Source organism: Monomorium pharaonis, chromosome 5, assembly GCF_013373865.1.
Source record: "Monomorium pharaonis isolate MP-MQ-018 chromosome 5, ASM1337386v2, whole genome shotgun sequence".
Lineage (NCBI taxonomy): Eukaryota > Metazoa > Arthropoda > Insecta > Hymenoptera > Formicidae > Monomorium > Monomorium pharaonis.
Window position 1 is genome coordinate 14,731,789 of NC_050471.1, and position 17,213 is coordinate 14,749,001.

At 36.0% G+C, this 17,213-nt stretch overlaps 1 protein-coding gene across 3 annotated transcripts in view; it reads right to left on the reverse strand.

Annotated features, from left to right (window-relative positions):
* The window catches only part of LOC105837687 (probable 2-oxoglutarate dehydrogenase E1 component DHKTD1, mitochondrial), a 349,118-nt gene that overhangs the window by 53,734 nt on the left and 278,171 nt on the right, over positions 1-17,213 (reverse strand). For 2 of the 3 annotated variants that reach the window (XM_012682662.3, XM_036287685.1), the window contains exon 10: positions 4,369-4,489. The exons of the other annotated variant lie outside the window; for it this stretch is intronic. In XM_012682662.3, the coding sequence (XP_012538116.1) occupies positions 4,369-4,489 (121 nt within the window). The remainder of the gene's footprint in view (positions 1-4,368; positions 4,490-17,213) is intronic. 3 annotated transcript variants of the gene reach the window in all.

Consider the following 17,213-nt stretch of genomic DNA (forward strand, 5'->3'; position numbering starts at 1 on the left):
AGAATTATTTACCTTAGTCTATGTAATAACTGTCATGCATTCTATGCAAACTGGATATATGGATACGACACAGAAATATACCAAACAGGCTGTATGGTAAATATGCATTTCCGGTGGAAATGTGGCGTGATTGTTGCTAAGCTGAGATTAGCCAAATTCCGAGCGATGCCCGGTGCGTTAACCGGTACGATGGTCGGCCGGCAGCGCACGAGGCACATATCACTTGACACCTCGCGATAATATGCAGCCTTCCTTGTCAAATTCTGAGGTGCTATTTTTACTTAAGTATCTCTCTATTTTAATATTTTAATATAAGTTGTGATTCTGCCTCACTCACAACAATATTAATATGATAATCTCATCAAATAATTTGTTCTTTCTTAAATCTTTTCTTAAATCTTAAATCTCAGAATACTCATTCTATATAAAAGATGAAAATTTTGTTTAATTTATCTCATCATACAACGCATAATGCTATTTAATTCAATTTTATTTATTCCGGACATTTCTGAGGGTTGCTGGAGTGTTTTTCGGGGACCACCAAATCACTTACATCTTACCACAGTCAAATTATCACAGTCAAATATAATTAAACTTGCATGCATCTCAATCCCCCTCGCGCCTTGGCCATTGTGCAACCTTACAACTCTTTCCTCCTCCCCTCCACGCCCACCTATAACCCCTCTCCTCCTCTTCTCTCCTCCCCTCCTAATCTCTGCGTCCTCTCACCAGCCCCCAACATCCCTTTACTTCTATTCCTTCCTTCTCACATCCCCGCACTCTATAACATTTTCTCTCCTTACTCCCCCTCCCCACCTTATCTATCTGTTGTTCTCCCTATCCCAGCTCCATCTCTTATTCTCCCCATAATCCCTGTTTGTCACCTCTACATTCTTCCCCTTTGCCGCCTCCACTATTCTCTACTTCATCTTCATTCCTGCTCTTCTCCTTGTTTTCTATCCTTGACTCCTGTCTTCCTCTCCTCTTCCTTCTCTGGTCTTCTTTTTCTCTCCTCTCTTTACTTTCTATTCTTGTTTCCTGTCTTCTTTTCCTCTTCCTTCTTTAGCTTCCTCCTGCTTTCCTGCTTCTTTGTACCACAGGTACAAGAGGGAAAGGGAAGTGAAGGAAAAGGAGGTACAGTTGTGACATGAGTCATGGCATGCAGGAACGGGAGAGTACGCGATGGAGTCGCGTACTCTCCCGTTCCTGCATGCCATGACTCATGTCACAACTGCACCTCCTTTTCCTTCACTTCCTCCTCTCTCCTCTGCACCTTGGTCTTCCTTTCTCCATTCCCCAATCTCTCCTGCAATTTCTCTTTACCCTCTCTCTCTCTCTTCTCCCTGTCATCTTTCTTTTTGCCTCTCCTCTTTGTACTCGTCCTGTCTTTCTCCATCCACTCCTCCCTCCTCTTGACATCCTCCTCGGCCTCTTTCAAACACCTCTCCCTTTTTTCTCCATCTCCTGCGACTTCCTTCTCCTGCTTCTCCTTTCGTTTTCCCTCACCTTTCTCTCCTTCTCTCTTATCCTTTCTACCTTCTTCCTCCTCTCTCTCTCTTGACTCCCCGCTGTCGATCTTCCTCTTCCTTCCCCCTCTCTGCTCCCTTCCTCACATATCCTTCTCAGCAACTTTACCATCTCCTCCATACATTTTCTCATCTCCTTCATCTCTCACACAATTCTTCCATTCTCTCCATCTCCTTCTCTTTATCCTCTTCCCTTAATTTTTTCCTCAGTCGCCTAGCTCCACTTCTCTCCTTTCTTTCTCTCTGATTCTATTCACTCAACACTCTATCACTCGACTTCCGCATAGTGTTATACTAATCTTCAAATTAGGCCGTACACAGCCGTACTTCTCTTCACGATGTAATCCACTGCTAATCCATGATGTAATATGCAAATTATGCATAAAACAAAAAACTAACTCGTCACTAACCTCGCGCACGTTAACAAGTCACTAATCTCGAACTGTCACATAATCACCGTGAAACTCGCCGCGGATTAACCATTACCTCGACACGCGGACTCGACCACCAACCATGACATTTTTTCTCGATCTGTTTTTCCGCGGACACAAACATGCACTTTTTGTCAATTCTCGTGTCCGCGTCACGTTCGTAAGCCATCTATCACGCGAAAAGCTAAAGTATAAATCCCCACCATTTATCCCGGGCAACGACGATAACGACGTTTCTTAAAAATATTTTTACTCCTGTTGCGAAACATTAAATCGCGATATCTTCGCTTGTAAATTACATAGCGAAATAATAAAAACACTTTTGTTATATAAATTGGATGTAAGCTGTCCATTAAGCCTATTTAGAAATCAATCAATTCAGCCGTTATTGAGAATCCGATAATGACGCATCTCGCGTAAAAGAGGTACGGCAGTGCTTCGCGCGCATACACTTGGCGCAAGGCACTACCGTGCCCCTTAATTTCCCTACACCATGCAGACATGTCTCTTTCTCTCTCTCTTTTTCACTCTTTCTCTCACGCGTGCGTGTATAATGTTAAGCGTATATAATGCCATTACGATTTTGATTGTAAAAAAATTGTCATTTTAAGTAATCATTATTTTAGTATGTAAGCTAGATTGTAAGAAAGCGATTTTGTATTAAAGCAAATTATTCGGTTCAGCGGCGCCAAGTTTTTGTAATAAAATATTTATTTGTAATATTTGTACAAATAATTATTTGTAAAAGTAGATGTTCTAGTTCCTATGAATATCCATTTCCATGGTTGGCAAATTTTCTTTATAACTTTTGAAGAAAAAATAAATTTTTTTTTCTTTGGGAAAAAATTATTTTGTTAAAATTTTATACATTTGTAGTACCAAATAAAAATTATTTTATATCGAAATAGATTTTTGAGGGCGTTAATAATAATGTTTCTTAAACCAGATTTATTCTTGAGCGAAAAACTTTAATCACGATATCTCCGCTCGTAAATCACGTAGCGGAAAAATAAGAACACTTTTATGATATAAATCGAATGCGAGCTATGCATGAAGTTATTTAGAAATCAATAGCTTCAGTCGTTATTGAGAATTCGATAATTACGGATTCTCGCAGACGACGTCTCGCGTAAGGTGCCTTTCTACGCCTTGGAGCGAGACACTATCGTGTCTCTTCATATAAACAATAGTATAAGCATAAAAATAAAGTTCTTTTAACACAAATCTTGTAATAGTTTTAACAATGGAAATCATAGACATAGTATGAATAGACGAAGCCGTTGCCTTCCTCTTCCCATGGGGAACTGACCCCTGCGAATAATGGGAGCGAGATAGACATATGAAGTGTCCTGCACTCTCTTCGTCTTTTCGCGCATGCGTAATACAATACTGATGTTAAGCATATGTTTGATGCTAAGTTCAAATATGAAAATTTTACTTTTTTAAAGTGAGTTGAGAAAGAGACCTTCTTGGCAACCGAAAAAATGTCTTTATTTGTAAACAACACTTCGACGCTTCATCATATTACGCATGCGCGAAAAGAGAAAGAGAGCGGAGGACACTTCATATATGTGTCTCGCTCCCATTATTCGCAGGCGTCAGTTGTAGTGACGTCATGCTCCGTCTATTCATACTATGTCTATGATGGAAATATAGTTTTAAGAAATAAATTTTTTTGTATTAAATATTATAGAGTTTCATATACACGTAGATAAAATACCAAAGTCACATACATTCATAAGTACAATTACATACACACGTAGATGCAATTACATACGCACATAGATAAAATACCATTAAATTATATACTCACGTAGATGGCATACAATAGAGGTGCATATACACGTAGATAGAATACCACTGAATTGCATACACACGTAAATAAGATTATATAGAATTATGTATACATTTAGATAGAACATCATAGAGTTACATATACACATTGATAAAATCCCGTAGAGTCGCATACATACATGCTTTATTCATATTAATAATAAATGTCATTTATCATAAAAACTTTTGTTTTATCATAATGTATTCTTATTAAATTTATATAGAAAAAAAACTTTTATTATTATTAAATGTTATAAAATATATGAGACGCGAAAGATTATTTAAGACATTGTTCGTAATTGAAATGATAACATAAGGTACGACTCGATATATGTAAAATTTCTCAAGTGCGATACGAAATACGTGATTCAAAATCACTATTGGAAATGATAACCCAAATTTTCATCATTTGTCATTTTAAACAGGAAAGTCATGGCTTAAACGTAGAATGTAAATTAGCCTATTACTATATTCTATTGCAATGCACTTATAATAAAATGTTTAATATTAAAAATTTCAATATTTTTTAGTGTTCAATAGTTTATACTAAAACACAATTAAAGAAAAATATAACGTACCGATAATATTTTTGAAGCTTGTCCCAGGTTTAAAATTTGATAAGAACGACACTGCTGCCGGATGACGTAATAAAATTTTAGGTGCAATCACGATTAGAGGTTTCCGATAATCTCTTATCATCTATAAATTTATAAAATATTTGAATATTTGAATATTACTAAATATTTATTTTATCGAGGGGTGAGTACTTTCACAGATTTCATAGTATATTTTAAATACATTGTACTATACTATATTTTTCTTACTAATTTATGTTAAATTAACTCACTTATGTGCGATAGTTTACGATAGTTAGTAAGACGGAATGTAGTAATGTATAAATATCTGGACGCAACATCAAATCAATTTTAGGAAAAAGAAATGATAGAACGGACAGTTTAGCTATTAAATATGGATAGTAGAACGGATAGTAGAACAAATGACCATATTTAATAGCTAAACGAATATAATAGTTAGAGTCTCCCTCCTCTTAAGATTTTAAGTTAATGACTGAAAGTCTCAATAGAATTTCTGCTGAGGAAATCTAAAGGAAGAGGGTCTATAAGGTCATCTTTTGGCCCTCCATAAAATTGGGTCAAATTTTGCAGAAATAATTTCGGCTGTACTACCGAAAACGTCCAACCTCCGATTTAGTTTAAATTTTGAAAATAGGTTTCTTTTAAAGAAAAAAAACATGCAAGAAGGATTTTTGGCGACTACAATTTTTTTTTACGATGGTCAGTAGAAAATTTATAATTTGTAAGTAAAAATTTAAATCCACGGTATTTGTTCCATGCCACGGAGATAGAATATGTCATAAATATTAATGCAGAGATGTAGGGAGAATGGTGAACCCCAAGACAATACATAGCGTTGATTTAATAAACCTTTTCTAGACAGCACATAACACGTGTTAAGCAATTGCTTATAAATGATAGATTTTCCACTTCAAATTACTTATTTGAAAAGCACATTTGTATACAGCTCTTGTTATCAATCAACTAACAAGCGATATAAACAATGTATAATACATTGAAGTCATAAAACCATGTGATGCAGAGAACTCGTGGGCGAGATGCAAGGGGACAGGTTTCCACGCTTTTCACGCCAAACAAGATCTACGCTGTTTGTTTCCACATTGTTCTGCGCCACAAAGATAGGATTATCTGCTTTAACCAAAGCTGCTTAACCAAAAATATTTTGAGAAATGATTATGTCAGATAAGTTGTAATTTATCATCAACAAAGTACGCACCGTACATTTGCGCACTTCTGCCCAGAACATCCCTACCGGCGAAGGAGGTGCAGGAGGGGGGCGAAGGCTCCTCTTGCCTTCCCCCGCGCGCGTCTGTGTGTGTGTGTGTGTGACCACAGCGAAGAAGTACATAGTTAAGTGTACTTCTCGATCATATGTGTGAATATTTGTGGCGGCATAGAGTGAAAAGAATGAAAGAGATCCACTTCATGTATTATTAAAAGATACAAATTATGTATATTCTTGAAATTAATATAGAAAATAATGATTGTGCAATTTAATTCTTTCTACATTAATAATACAGATTTAAAAATTATAAATTTCCTACTGACTGAAATTAAAAAAAAATTTTTCAGTCACTAAAAATCTTTCTCGTACATGTATTTTCTCTCTAAAAAGAACCTATTTTCAAAATTTAAACTAAATTGGAGATTAAACGTTTTCGGAAGTATCGCCATAATCTCTATCAAGGTTTGTAGATGAATGACAGGAGGGGAAGGAAGGTTTTCCTACATATTTACACATTTGGCTCCAACATGGCCAAGGCCAATACAATGTATCAATTCCACCTTCCCCACATTCCACTTTTACTACTACTCACTCACTCTTCTCGTATAACAAATACTGCATACACTTTATAGTCCCAAAATGGCGCTCATGCAAAGACTTTTCTTCCCCTCCTGTCGTTTGTCTACAGACCTTGATCTCCATGCAAATAACAGGGTTACATTATCGAGTTTTAACAAAATCACTTCATTATTGGTTGACTTGACTATCTACCCCGAAATGGCGCATTTCTTGTGAAAAAGATTTACCTACTGGGTGAATAAAAGGGGTTCGTCGAGAACCGAGAAGGTTTGCCTTGTTCTTGCTACAAATTTGTTGTTATTCTTTACTAGCAAATTTTACCCTGTTATTTGCATAAAATATGCGTTATACAACAACCTTTGCCAGCAAAAGCTAAGCTTAATGCGGACACAACTTGTCGTAATTTTGCTGCAAAGGTTTGCTCGAGTTTGCGACAAACTTCGCGTAAATTTGCTAGCTGGGTATAGTTCATTGTTTTTACGAGGAAGGGGAAAATAACTAACGTACACTCCACCAGCCGTCCTGTGGGATAGTGTAGGACTTGCACCCATTAACTCTCCGCCCACTCTCCTTTACTTTACCTACACTTAAGATTGGGATTTTGAAGACATTCATAGAAGTAATAAATAGAAATATATTAATGTTATACAGTTACAATATAAAAACATATGTAGCTAACATATAATTCTTAACATTTTTTAAATAATGTTTCAAAATATACAGAAAAAAATAAAACTTTAAGAAGTTTTACTTTGAACTTGTGTGTTACCGTTAATGAGCATGATGTAAAGACCGCAATTAAAGTTAAAATAATTGCATAAATTTTCAACTAACAATAATTTTCACGGGAAAAATAATATAATATAGATTTCCTTGAATCACAATTATTAATTTTATTTTTGATAGTTTTGTTTCTTTCTTATTTCTATCTATTTACAATATAAGATAATTGTTAATTTGGTGTAATTTAAATACATTTTCATGTGTTGGGTACGTATGTACTTTATTATTTATCTGTTGAATAACGTAGAAACATTTTATATGCTTTTAGTTAATATTATACTACAGTTAATGTATACTTCCTTAAATTTTTATTATAGTTTGCATCTTATAACGGATCATTAATAACAAGGAATATTTTACAGTTTTGTAGCATGATTGCTGTAGGATTCTGTATTTATTTCGTAATACGACTTGTTAATCGACGATTTATACAATTATTTCAACTGTGATTGCGATTTTCTATATAAAATTTAAAAGTTCATGCTTCTTTATTTTATTATTGGAAGTTATATTACTTACAAAGTAACATGGCTTGCAAACATTTATGACTTTATTTTGAGACATTATTGATGTGCAATATCATGGTTCAATGTAGAAGGTACTTCTGTCCATAATGACGGACCGGTAAGATGCAACAAAATAATAATAGATTAAAGAAAGTATCATATTTTATATTTGTTACAAAAGTAATATGTAACAAATACATAACAAATACGTAACAAATATTTAAATTTATGCTTAAAAATTTATGCGTTCTATATTATTGCTTTTTATTACCTACCTCTCTTTATTTTGTTTGCCGTTGCTATTTTTCAATTCTGTGTTGTACTCTACATACTTAATTCTTGTAATGTTTTAATTATATTTTTTTATTTTCTCTCTCTATATATTTATGTTTTTTTATAGTTTCTAAAAAAATAATGCTTAAAATTTTAATAATTCTCTAGTTTTATATTGCGACAATTACATTATCTCATTTTATTTCTTTAACAAATTATTCATTTTTCTGTGATATATTCTATATAGAACATCGCCTCTATATATAGTACGATTGTTATATCTCGTGTAAGAGTACAATTTTACTTTCATCATGTATCGAATGCTTGCAGCCGACGATTGTAGCATACATTATTTTTGTCTAGTCATCCACAATGTTTTTTATTTGTTGCATTAATACACTTATTTGTTATTTTTTCCAAAATTTGTTTTGATGCCCAATAATATTGCTACACACGATTAAATGACCTGTGTAAACTTGGCACCCAACTTTCATAAAAAAAATTTTTTAATACGCATTTCATTGTACCTGGTTTATAGTGTTTATACCCGTTTGTACCACTTTTTGTTTCGTTTGTACCTCAAAGTGGTAAAAATTATAGGGCTCTAAAAAATTATCAGCACCCTACTTTGAGATACAGTAATCTACCAAGTGTCATTTGATTAAACATTGTTTGTACCCGTTTGTACCACCGTCGGTTGTGTTTGTACCCCTTAAGGAAAGATTGTACTATATTTTCAAAATAGGGGTTGATGCTAACTTCGCCAATTTTGAAAATATTTCAATTCCGAAAGCGGGTGCTGTTTCAGAATTGTTTGTACCCGTTTCTATCACCGTCGGTTTTGTTTGTACCCCTGAAGAGTGAGTCTTACATGCGCACAGTAATAAACGGACACAGCAGGCTGAGTGAAACGGACACAGTGCGAAACGGACACAGTGCAAAACGGACAGAGTAACAAACGGACATACCACACGTATTTGCGACTTTCCAGGGCATCCCTACTGGCGGAGTAGATGCAGGAGGGGGGCGAAGGCTCCTCTTGCCCTCCCCCTCGTGTGTGTGTGTGTGTGTGTGTGTGTGTGTGTGTGTGTGTGTGCGCGCGCGTGCGTGCGTGCGTGCGTGCAAAGCATTATCTGCACCACATGGGTTTGCGACTGTGTCCGTTTCGCACTGTGTCCGTTTGTTACTGTATTTGTTTGTTACTGTGTCCGTTTCACTCAGCCTGCTGTGTCCGTTTATTACTGTGCGCATGTGACTCACTCTTCAGAGGTTCAAACGTAACCGACGGTGGTACAAACGGGTACAAACAATTCCGAAACAGCACCCACTTTCGGATTTGAAATATTTTCAAAATTGGCGAAGTTAGCACCAACCCCATTTAAAAAAATCGGTACAATCACCCCCTTAGGAGTATAAATGAAACCGATGATGGTACAAACGGGTACAAACGATGATTAATCGAATGGCACTTGGTAGATTATTGTATCTCAAAGTAGGATGCTGATGATTTTTTAAACCCCTATAACTTTTACCACTTTGAGGTACAAGCGAAACAAAAAGTGTTACAAACGGATACAAACCGGGTACAATCAAATGTGTACTAAAAAAGTTTTTTTTATGAAAGTCCGGTGCCAATTTCACAGAGGTGATGAAATGTCATCAATTGTGTTTGGACTACTTTTGAAAAACGTCAGTTGGTTGTATCAATTTTGTTACTGTAGGAACATTTTTGTCTGCGTTTAGATATGCTAGAAATTCTATGTATATTTCATTTTTGTTGCGTTATCCATAGGTGTTTTCATAATGTAATTACGGCTATTATCGCATTTGGTTTTTGTAATACTTTGCCGCGCTATATATCCTGCAAAAAATACTTTGATCATATATAATTCATCATATTTAATTCAATATTTTCTTTATTTTATACATTATCATATTCTTCAAGAATTTGTATATCTTCCATAAATAATTCCTCGTAAGAATTAACGTTACATTATATAATAGTACGATTTGCATGCAATGTATTTTCTAGCGTTCTAACAAGAGAACTCGGTGAATTAATAAAACACTCGGCTTCTAGGTATTGAACATTGCCTTTATCATTCGTTGAAACGTATCCTGTACACATTATATGTCTTAGAGAAAGTCGGATCATTCTTGCTGTAGGATTGAAATTGAATCCTTCACGTTGTTTTAATTTAGAGAATAAGTGTTCAACCGAGACCTGATTGCATAATCCTAGAGCATGTTTAAATTTTGGATACTGCCTTGCAAGTTTGTTATATAATTCAAGTATAGCTCTTATAATTATAATTAAGCCTTTCAAATTAGGAATTTTTTGATAATTTGTCAGGCGATGTAGATCATACCAAGCACCATTCAGAAAAGTCTTTTAATAACATTTTAATATCAGTATTTTGGGGAGAAAATGGCCGTTTTCCGCCATGTGTAACATTTAAACTGTAGAGATTGCGAGCATCTATTACTTCATTTAGATCTCTTACGGAAAGAAACTACAGCGGATTACCTAAAATTATATTATCATAACTACATAAAAATATTACACAAAATTACTGAATAGAGTATGGTAATATTCTGTAATATTTTCGTACTGCACACTCAAATTACAGAAAAATATCACAGGACAGTATTACAGGACAGTAATACAGAAAAGTATTACAGAAAAGTATAACCTATAATATAGCATGCTGGGATTACAGGATGTTATATTTTAATGTGATATATTTAATTAAACATAATTGTTTACTTTTTATATATATTCTTTTTATACATATTCGTACATTTTTTATATGTAAATAATATACCTTATTGGTGTAACACTATATACATATAAATTGGGGCTCGCAAAAATGGCGCTGATGAGGGTAGACATGTGAGTCTGCGCTCCGGAATGAAAGGAGGAAAAGGGAGTATTGAGGAAATTTGGGGATGGGAGATATGGAGATTCGGATAGAGTAGACAAAAATGGCGTTAGAGGAAATGAAGGGAAAATGGAGGAGCTACGAGGAAGGAAGTCCAGAGTGAAAAAAATTCCGAATGAAACGGAGATGACGGTGTGGAAATGGAGTGGCAGTGAGGCTACAGAGAAGAAGAGGAGACGAAGAAGGCGCTGCAATGCGAAGGCAGTACCCAAGAGGATGAAGGCAGATGGCGCTGGTGGATGATGGAGAGGGCCAAGAAACAGCTGGTAGGACTGAGAGAAGACGGCGGCAGCGTGTTTGGTAATGCCGCGGACCCGGGCACGTGATCCGCCAGGCGAAAAGGATACGGTGAAGTAGAGAGAAAGAGGTGAAGCACGACGATCAAAAGTATTAAAGCGGAGATAAAAAAACAGAAGAATTGGTACGAGGAAAGACGGAAAGGACGTTTTTGGCAAGAAAGCGGACAGTATGGAGGAGTAATTCCTAGATGCGCACAGTAATAAACGGACACAGCAGGCTGAGTGAAACGGTCACAGTAACAAACGGACACAGTAATAAACGGACACAGAGCGAAACGGACACAGTCGCAAACCCATGTGGTGCAGATAATGCTTTGCGCACGCACGCACGCACGCACGCACGCACGCATGCACGCACGCACGCACGCACGCACGCACGCACACACGGGAGGGTGCAAAGGGGGGCAAAAAGCCCCCCTCCCGGCACTTACCCCGTCGAAGTGGCTAACCCATGTTGTACATTGCAAACAAAGTAAAGTTTATATGTATTAGCAGATTTCCAATACAATATACACGGTGTACAACTTTGCGGTGTACAACTTTGCGGTGTACAAGTCTGCGGTATACAAATTTGTGGTGTACAAGTTTGGGGTGTACAACTTTGTGGTGTAAAAATTTTATGTGTCCAATTGCACGGTGTACATTTTTATTGTGTCCAAATTGTAATTTGTCCAGAATTTATTTTTCCTCTGTACAAATTACTGTGGCCAAAATTTCTGCGTCGAAATGAACCGTGTCTATTTGAAACGTGTACATTATTTTGTGTCCATTTGCACCGTGTCCATTTGCACTGTGTCCAATTGTACTGTGTCCAAGTAAACAACTCCCAAATGATCAGTGCGCATCTTTCGGTGTGCAAATGATCAGTGCGCATCTTTCCGTGTGCAAATGATTGGTGCGCATCTTTCTGTGTGCAAATGATCGGTGTGCATCTTTCTATGTGCAAATGATCGGTGCGCATTTCTTGGTGTGCAAATAAGTGATGGGCAAGTGAACGGTGTGCTAGTGAGCGGTGTGCAAATGAATGGTGTGTAACCTTTACATGTCCAAGTGAACTGTTTCGGACAACGCAGGATGAATGCGGGAAGGTGCCTGTGCAGGCGAGGGGCGCAAAGAAGTTTAAATCGGTTTTATTATGTAACACATGCAACTTTAATAAACACAAATCACTTCTGTACGGTACAAAGCACAAGATCAAGCGCCGCGAGCGCGCGGTACGATGCGCCCCGTCACAGCGAACCGATGCTGGAGAACTTGATGCGAACTCGACCTTGTCGATAGCAGCATGAGGGAGATTCTGCCTCTTTGCTATCAGCCGCATCCCGACATTCCCTTACCAGATTCCGAGCGCTTTTCGCCAACCCGCATCTAATTGGCCAGCGGTCTTGTGCCAGAAACGCGGCGGCATAACATTACCAAATTTGGCAATGTTGCTCTCGCGCGTTCCCGTCCTTCGCGCCTGTTCACGCCTCGGTTTTCGGTGTGAGCAGCTTTGCTACCCGTGAACATTTGCCGTTACAAAAGTGATGTGAATTCATTCGAATTTGCAACAGAACGGTAGGCATTTTTTCGTGTGCAAATATCCGGTGGTCAAATTTTACGTGTACATACATATAACTGGTGTACATTTTTAATAAAATTTTTTTTGTGTCCAAATGCACAGTATCCAAATACACCGTGTCCGTCTGAACCGTGTCCAAGTGAGTGCCACTCTCGCTGTTTCGAGGAAAAAGCTCGAAAATCCACAAAACAAACACTTTCACTGATGTACTCTTAGTCTAAATAACAGTAACGATTCGGGATGTGTTTCTTTATGTATTTTGACACACTGAGTTCGAGTTCAGAATTAGTTCATCAAGTTTAAGGTAAAAAACAGCTCAAAATCCCATAAAATGTGCACTTTTGTTGGATGTACTCTTGGTTTGTGTAACAAAACCACTTTTTATGCTATATTAGATTTTCCGCAACAGAAAAAAAAGAATCCTCACTATTTCTTTTTACTCTTTTCGTCATCGTCATCCAGCGGTCGCAGCTCTATAGTAACTCTATAGTAACTTGGCTAGTATAGAATCTAATGCGACAAGAAAAGATATTGCAGTTAATTCATTTTTACATGTAAAAGCCCCCACGTCATACCACATGTGCAATAAAGTTGCTGACATGTTTTGCTACATTTATGACAAATTTGAAGTTCTAAAGAATCCTAAGACATAACTACTAAAATCAAAGATTTTTATAAAGTGTGCTTTGGTTGAGAAATTGCAAACCAAGAAACTAACTAGGTTTCCAAGAAAATATGTAACTTTTGTTATAAAATGTTATAAAATGTTAAATTATAATACGAACAGATCAGATCTGACAATTTCAGTATGTGCCATATAGAAGAAACCTCAAAATCGAAAAGATTGCTACTTCTGTATGACAAATTTGACCGGAATTAATGGCAAAAAGAAGTCAAGTTTCTCTTATCCCAATGTTTTAAGCTTAACGAAACCGATAGTTTTGTCACCGAACGATAGAGCAAATAATGAGATAATGGAGACAAATTACACTTCTCGTCTCGAAAGAATAGAGATTGATGAAGAATCGGAAGAAGAATATGAGGATAATGATGCTATGAAAGACAGTAACAGTGAAGTTAGTGACGACGAATACATGACATACTACACTCCCAAGAAAAACACGCCAAAAAATGTGTCACAAGCGGATATAAATGATTTAGTTTGAAATTTAAGATTGCCTGAAAATGGCGCAGAATATACCTAACTTCATGGTTAAAAAAGAACAACATAGTGCCAAGAAAAGTAAAAGCTTCTTACTATCGCAATAGAGAGAAGGATTTTCGCGGAAATACTTTACTCAAGATAAAGATATTTCACTTGTATATTGCCATGATATAAAGGGATTGATGAATGAATTGAAACCTAATTGTTACAAGAGCGATGAATGGAAGTTATTTATCGACTCTTCCAAACGAAGCCTGAAAGCAGTCTTGCTGCACAATATAAATGTGTATGCTCCCGTCCCTATGGTACATTTCAATTGTAACAAAAGAAAAATATGGGAAACTGAAAACGGTTTTAGAAAAAATTAAGTATAGCGAGCACAATTGGCAAATATGTGGGGATTTGAAAATTATAACTATGATACTGGGACAACAATCAGGTTACACAAAAATGTTATTACAACCTGGGCATATGAACGTTATAAACTGGATTATAAACAATCCTTTAGTAGATCCTTTAAAAGTTCTTCTCCCACCTCTTCATATTAAATTGGGTCTAATAAAACAGTTGAGGTTTTAAATAGTTAAGGTTTTAAATAAGGACGGTGAATGCTTTCAATATCTTCAAGAAAAGTTTACGCACATCTCTGATGCCAAAAGAAGGAATTTTCGATGGATCTCAAGTCAGAATATTGTTAAGGGATAAAACTTTCGTCACTAAAATGAATGATACTGAAAAAAATGCTTGGCTGAGTCTCAAAAATATTGTCGAAACTTTTCTAGGAAATCACAGGAGTGCAATGTACAAAGAAATAGTATCCAAAATGGTTGAGAATTTCAGAAAACTGGATTGCTTAATGAATCTTAAGTTACATTTTTTGGATTCTTATATAGACTTCTCAGAAAATCTAGGTGATTATAGTGAGGAACAGGGAGAACGATTCCACCAGGACATCGCAGAAATGGAGCGCCGATATCAAGGCAGGTGGGATGAGAATACGATGGCTGATTTCTGCTGGATTCTGAAAAGAGAAGTACCATCGAGAGTAAACAAACATAAGAGAATGCCTCTGTATAGATTGTTTGAAAATAGAAGAATTCGGTATAGTAAAAAGAAATAGTGGGGATTCTTCTTTTTTGCGGAAAATTCAATATAGCATAGCACTTACTACAACTTTTCCATAGAATTTTTAACTGTTTTTTCTTTTTCAGGTTGACTTAGCAATTTGAGATACGCAAGAAAACATGCCAGAAAGTGCTTTTGTTCCACAAGCCGAGGGTACAAAAGTACACATTTTATGGGATTTTGAGCTGTTTTTAAGATTAATTAACCTTAAACTTAATGAACTAATTCTGACTCAAATTCAGCGTGTCAAAATACATAAAGAAACATCCCGAATCGTTTCTGTTATATAAGCTAGGAGTACATCAGCGAAAGTGTTTGTTTTGTGGATGTTCGAGCTTTTTTTCCTCGAAACAGCGAACCAATCTACTAATTCTGACATCAGATTTGGATTCAGCAGGCCAAATTCCATAGGAATACATGGGTCTGGTATACAGGCCAGACCACTTTTTATGTGTGGCTGTGTTAGCTTCTATTGCAAATGTAAAAAAGAGACAAAAGTATTAAAAATACAATTAATAATTGTAATTATTAAAGGAAATCTATATTATATTGATTTTACCGTGACAAGACTTGTTAGTCAAACATTTATGCAATTATTTCAACTGTAATTGCGGTTTTTACGTCATGCTCATTAACGGTAACACACAAGTACAAAGAAAAACTTCTTAAAGTTTTTTTTCTGCATATTTTGAAACATTATTTTGAAAATGCATTCTGTGTTAAAAATTATATTTTAGCTATATATGTTTTTATATTGTAACTGTATAACATTAATAAATTTCTATTTATTATTTCTATAAGTGTCTCCAAAATCCTAATTTTAAGTGTAGGTAAAGTAAAGAGAGGGCATTTTTCCCCTTTCTCATAAAAAAAAAGAAAAAACTGTATGCGCTATACCCAGCTAACAAAATGATGCAAACTTGGCGCGAAGTTTGCCGGAAACTCAAACAAATTTTTGCAACAAAATTATTACAAGGTGTGTCTGCATTAAGCTTAACTTTCGCTTGTTGTAAATAGTATGACGCATATTTTATGCAAGTAACAGGATGCTAGAAAATTTGCTAGTAAAATATAACAACAAATTTTTAATAAGAACAAGGCAAACCTTGCCGTACACAATATGATAGTAAAGTTGTGGCAAGAACAGAGTAAACCTTGCCGCACCTAGTATAATAGCAGATTTATGGCAAGAACAAGGCAAACCTTGCCATACACAATATGATATCAAATTTGTGGTAAGAACAGGGCAAATCTTGTCGAAATTAAGATCGATAAAGGTGAAATATTGGACTGATCAGTCCAATATCATATATGAATGCATCATACTTGGTTCTCTGTTCTCGACGAGCCCCTTTCACCCAGTAGATGAATCTTTTTCACGAGAAATGCGCCATCTCGGTGTAGATAGTGAAGTCACCCAGTAATGAAGTGGTTTAAACCTGATAATGCAACTCTGTTATTTGCATAAAATATGCGTCATACTATTTGCAACAAATTTTGCCAGAAAAAGTTAAACTGTTTGCGGACACACCTTGTTGCAATTTTGCTGCAAAAGTGTGCTCGGCAAGTTTCACTTTGTTGTTACTACTAATTTACCGTTATTCCATGCTTAGCAAGGTTTTTTCTGTTCCTGCCGTAAGTTTATTGTCATGTCGTGTTTGCAAGGTTTGCTCTGTTATTTGCGTAAATTTTATATTTTATATTTTATCGTGTCGGAACAAACCTTGTGATTTCTTTACGTAATATTTATGTACAAGTCTTTCTCTGTTATTTACAGCATTGCGTGATAAAAACTTTTGTCATAAATTTGCTCGAAACTTTTAGAAACAAAGAAAAGACAATTACTTGTCATAAAATTGTTGTCAAAATTAAAACAATCTTTGCTGTAAAGCTTTTACGATAAGTGATTTTAGCAGACCTGGCTAACTGGGAAGAGAAGCAAGCAAGATAGAAGTAACAGCAAGGACTGGATCCGATCCTCGAGCCTTCAACTTTTGGCGTGTTGTTATTTTCATCTCACTCCTATTATTGTCTCGTTCTTTCTTATCGACATCTCTCTTGCTCTAGTCTCTTCTCGCTCGAAAAATTAATAACTCTGTGCTACCGACACATTTCGTATATATAGCACGGAACGCAACTAGAATTGTGCACATACGAGTTACCCGCTTGCCCAAATATGCACATTGGATATGTAGTTCATGTGCATAATTTTCGAGGTCTCATCCAAGAAGGCTTATTGCATTCGAAGATCACCTAAAACCGGATCGTGTCGTCTTTCAGCTTTCTCTCTGATCTCTATAAGGATATTTATAATTTTGGGAGTGAATGATTTCTACTTTTCCTGCAAACTTCATAGAATAATTTCATCA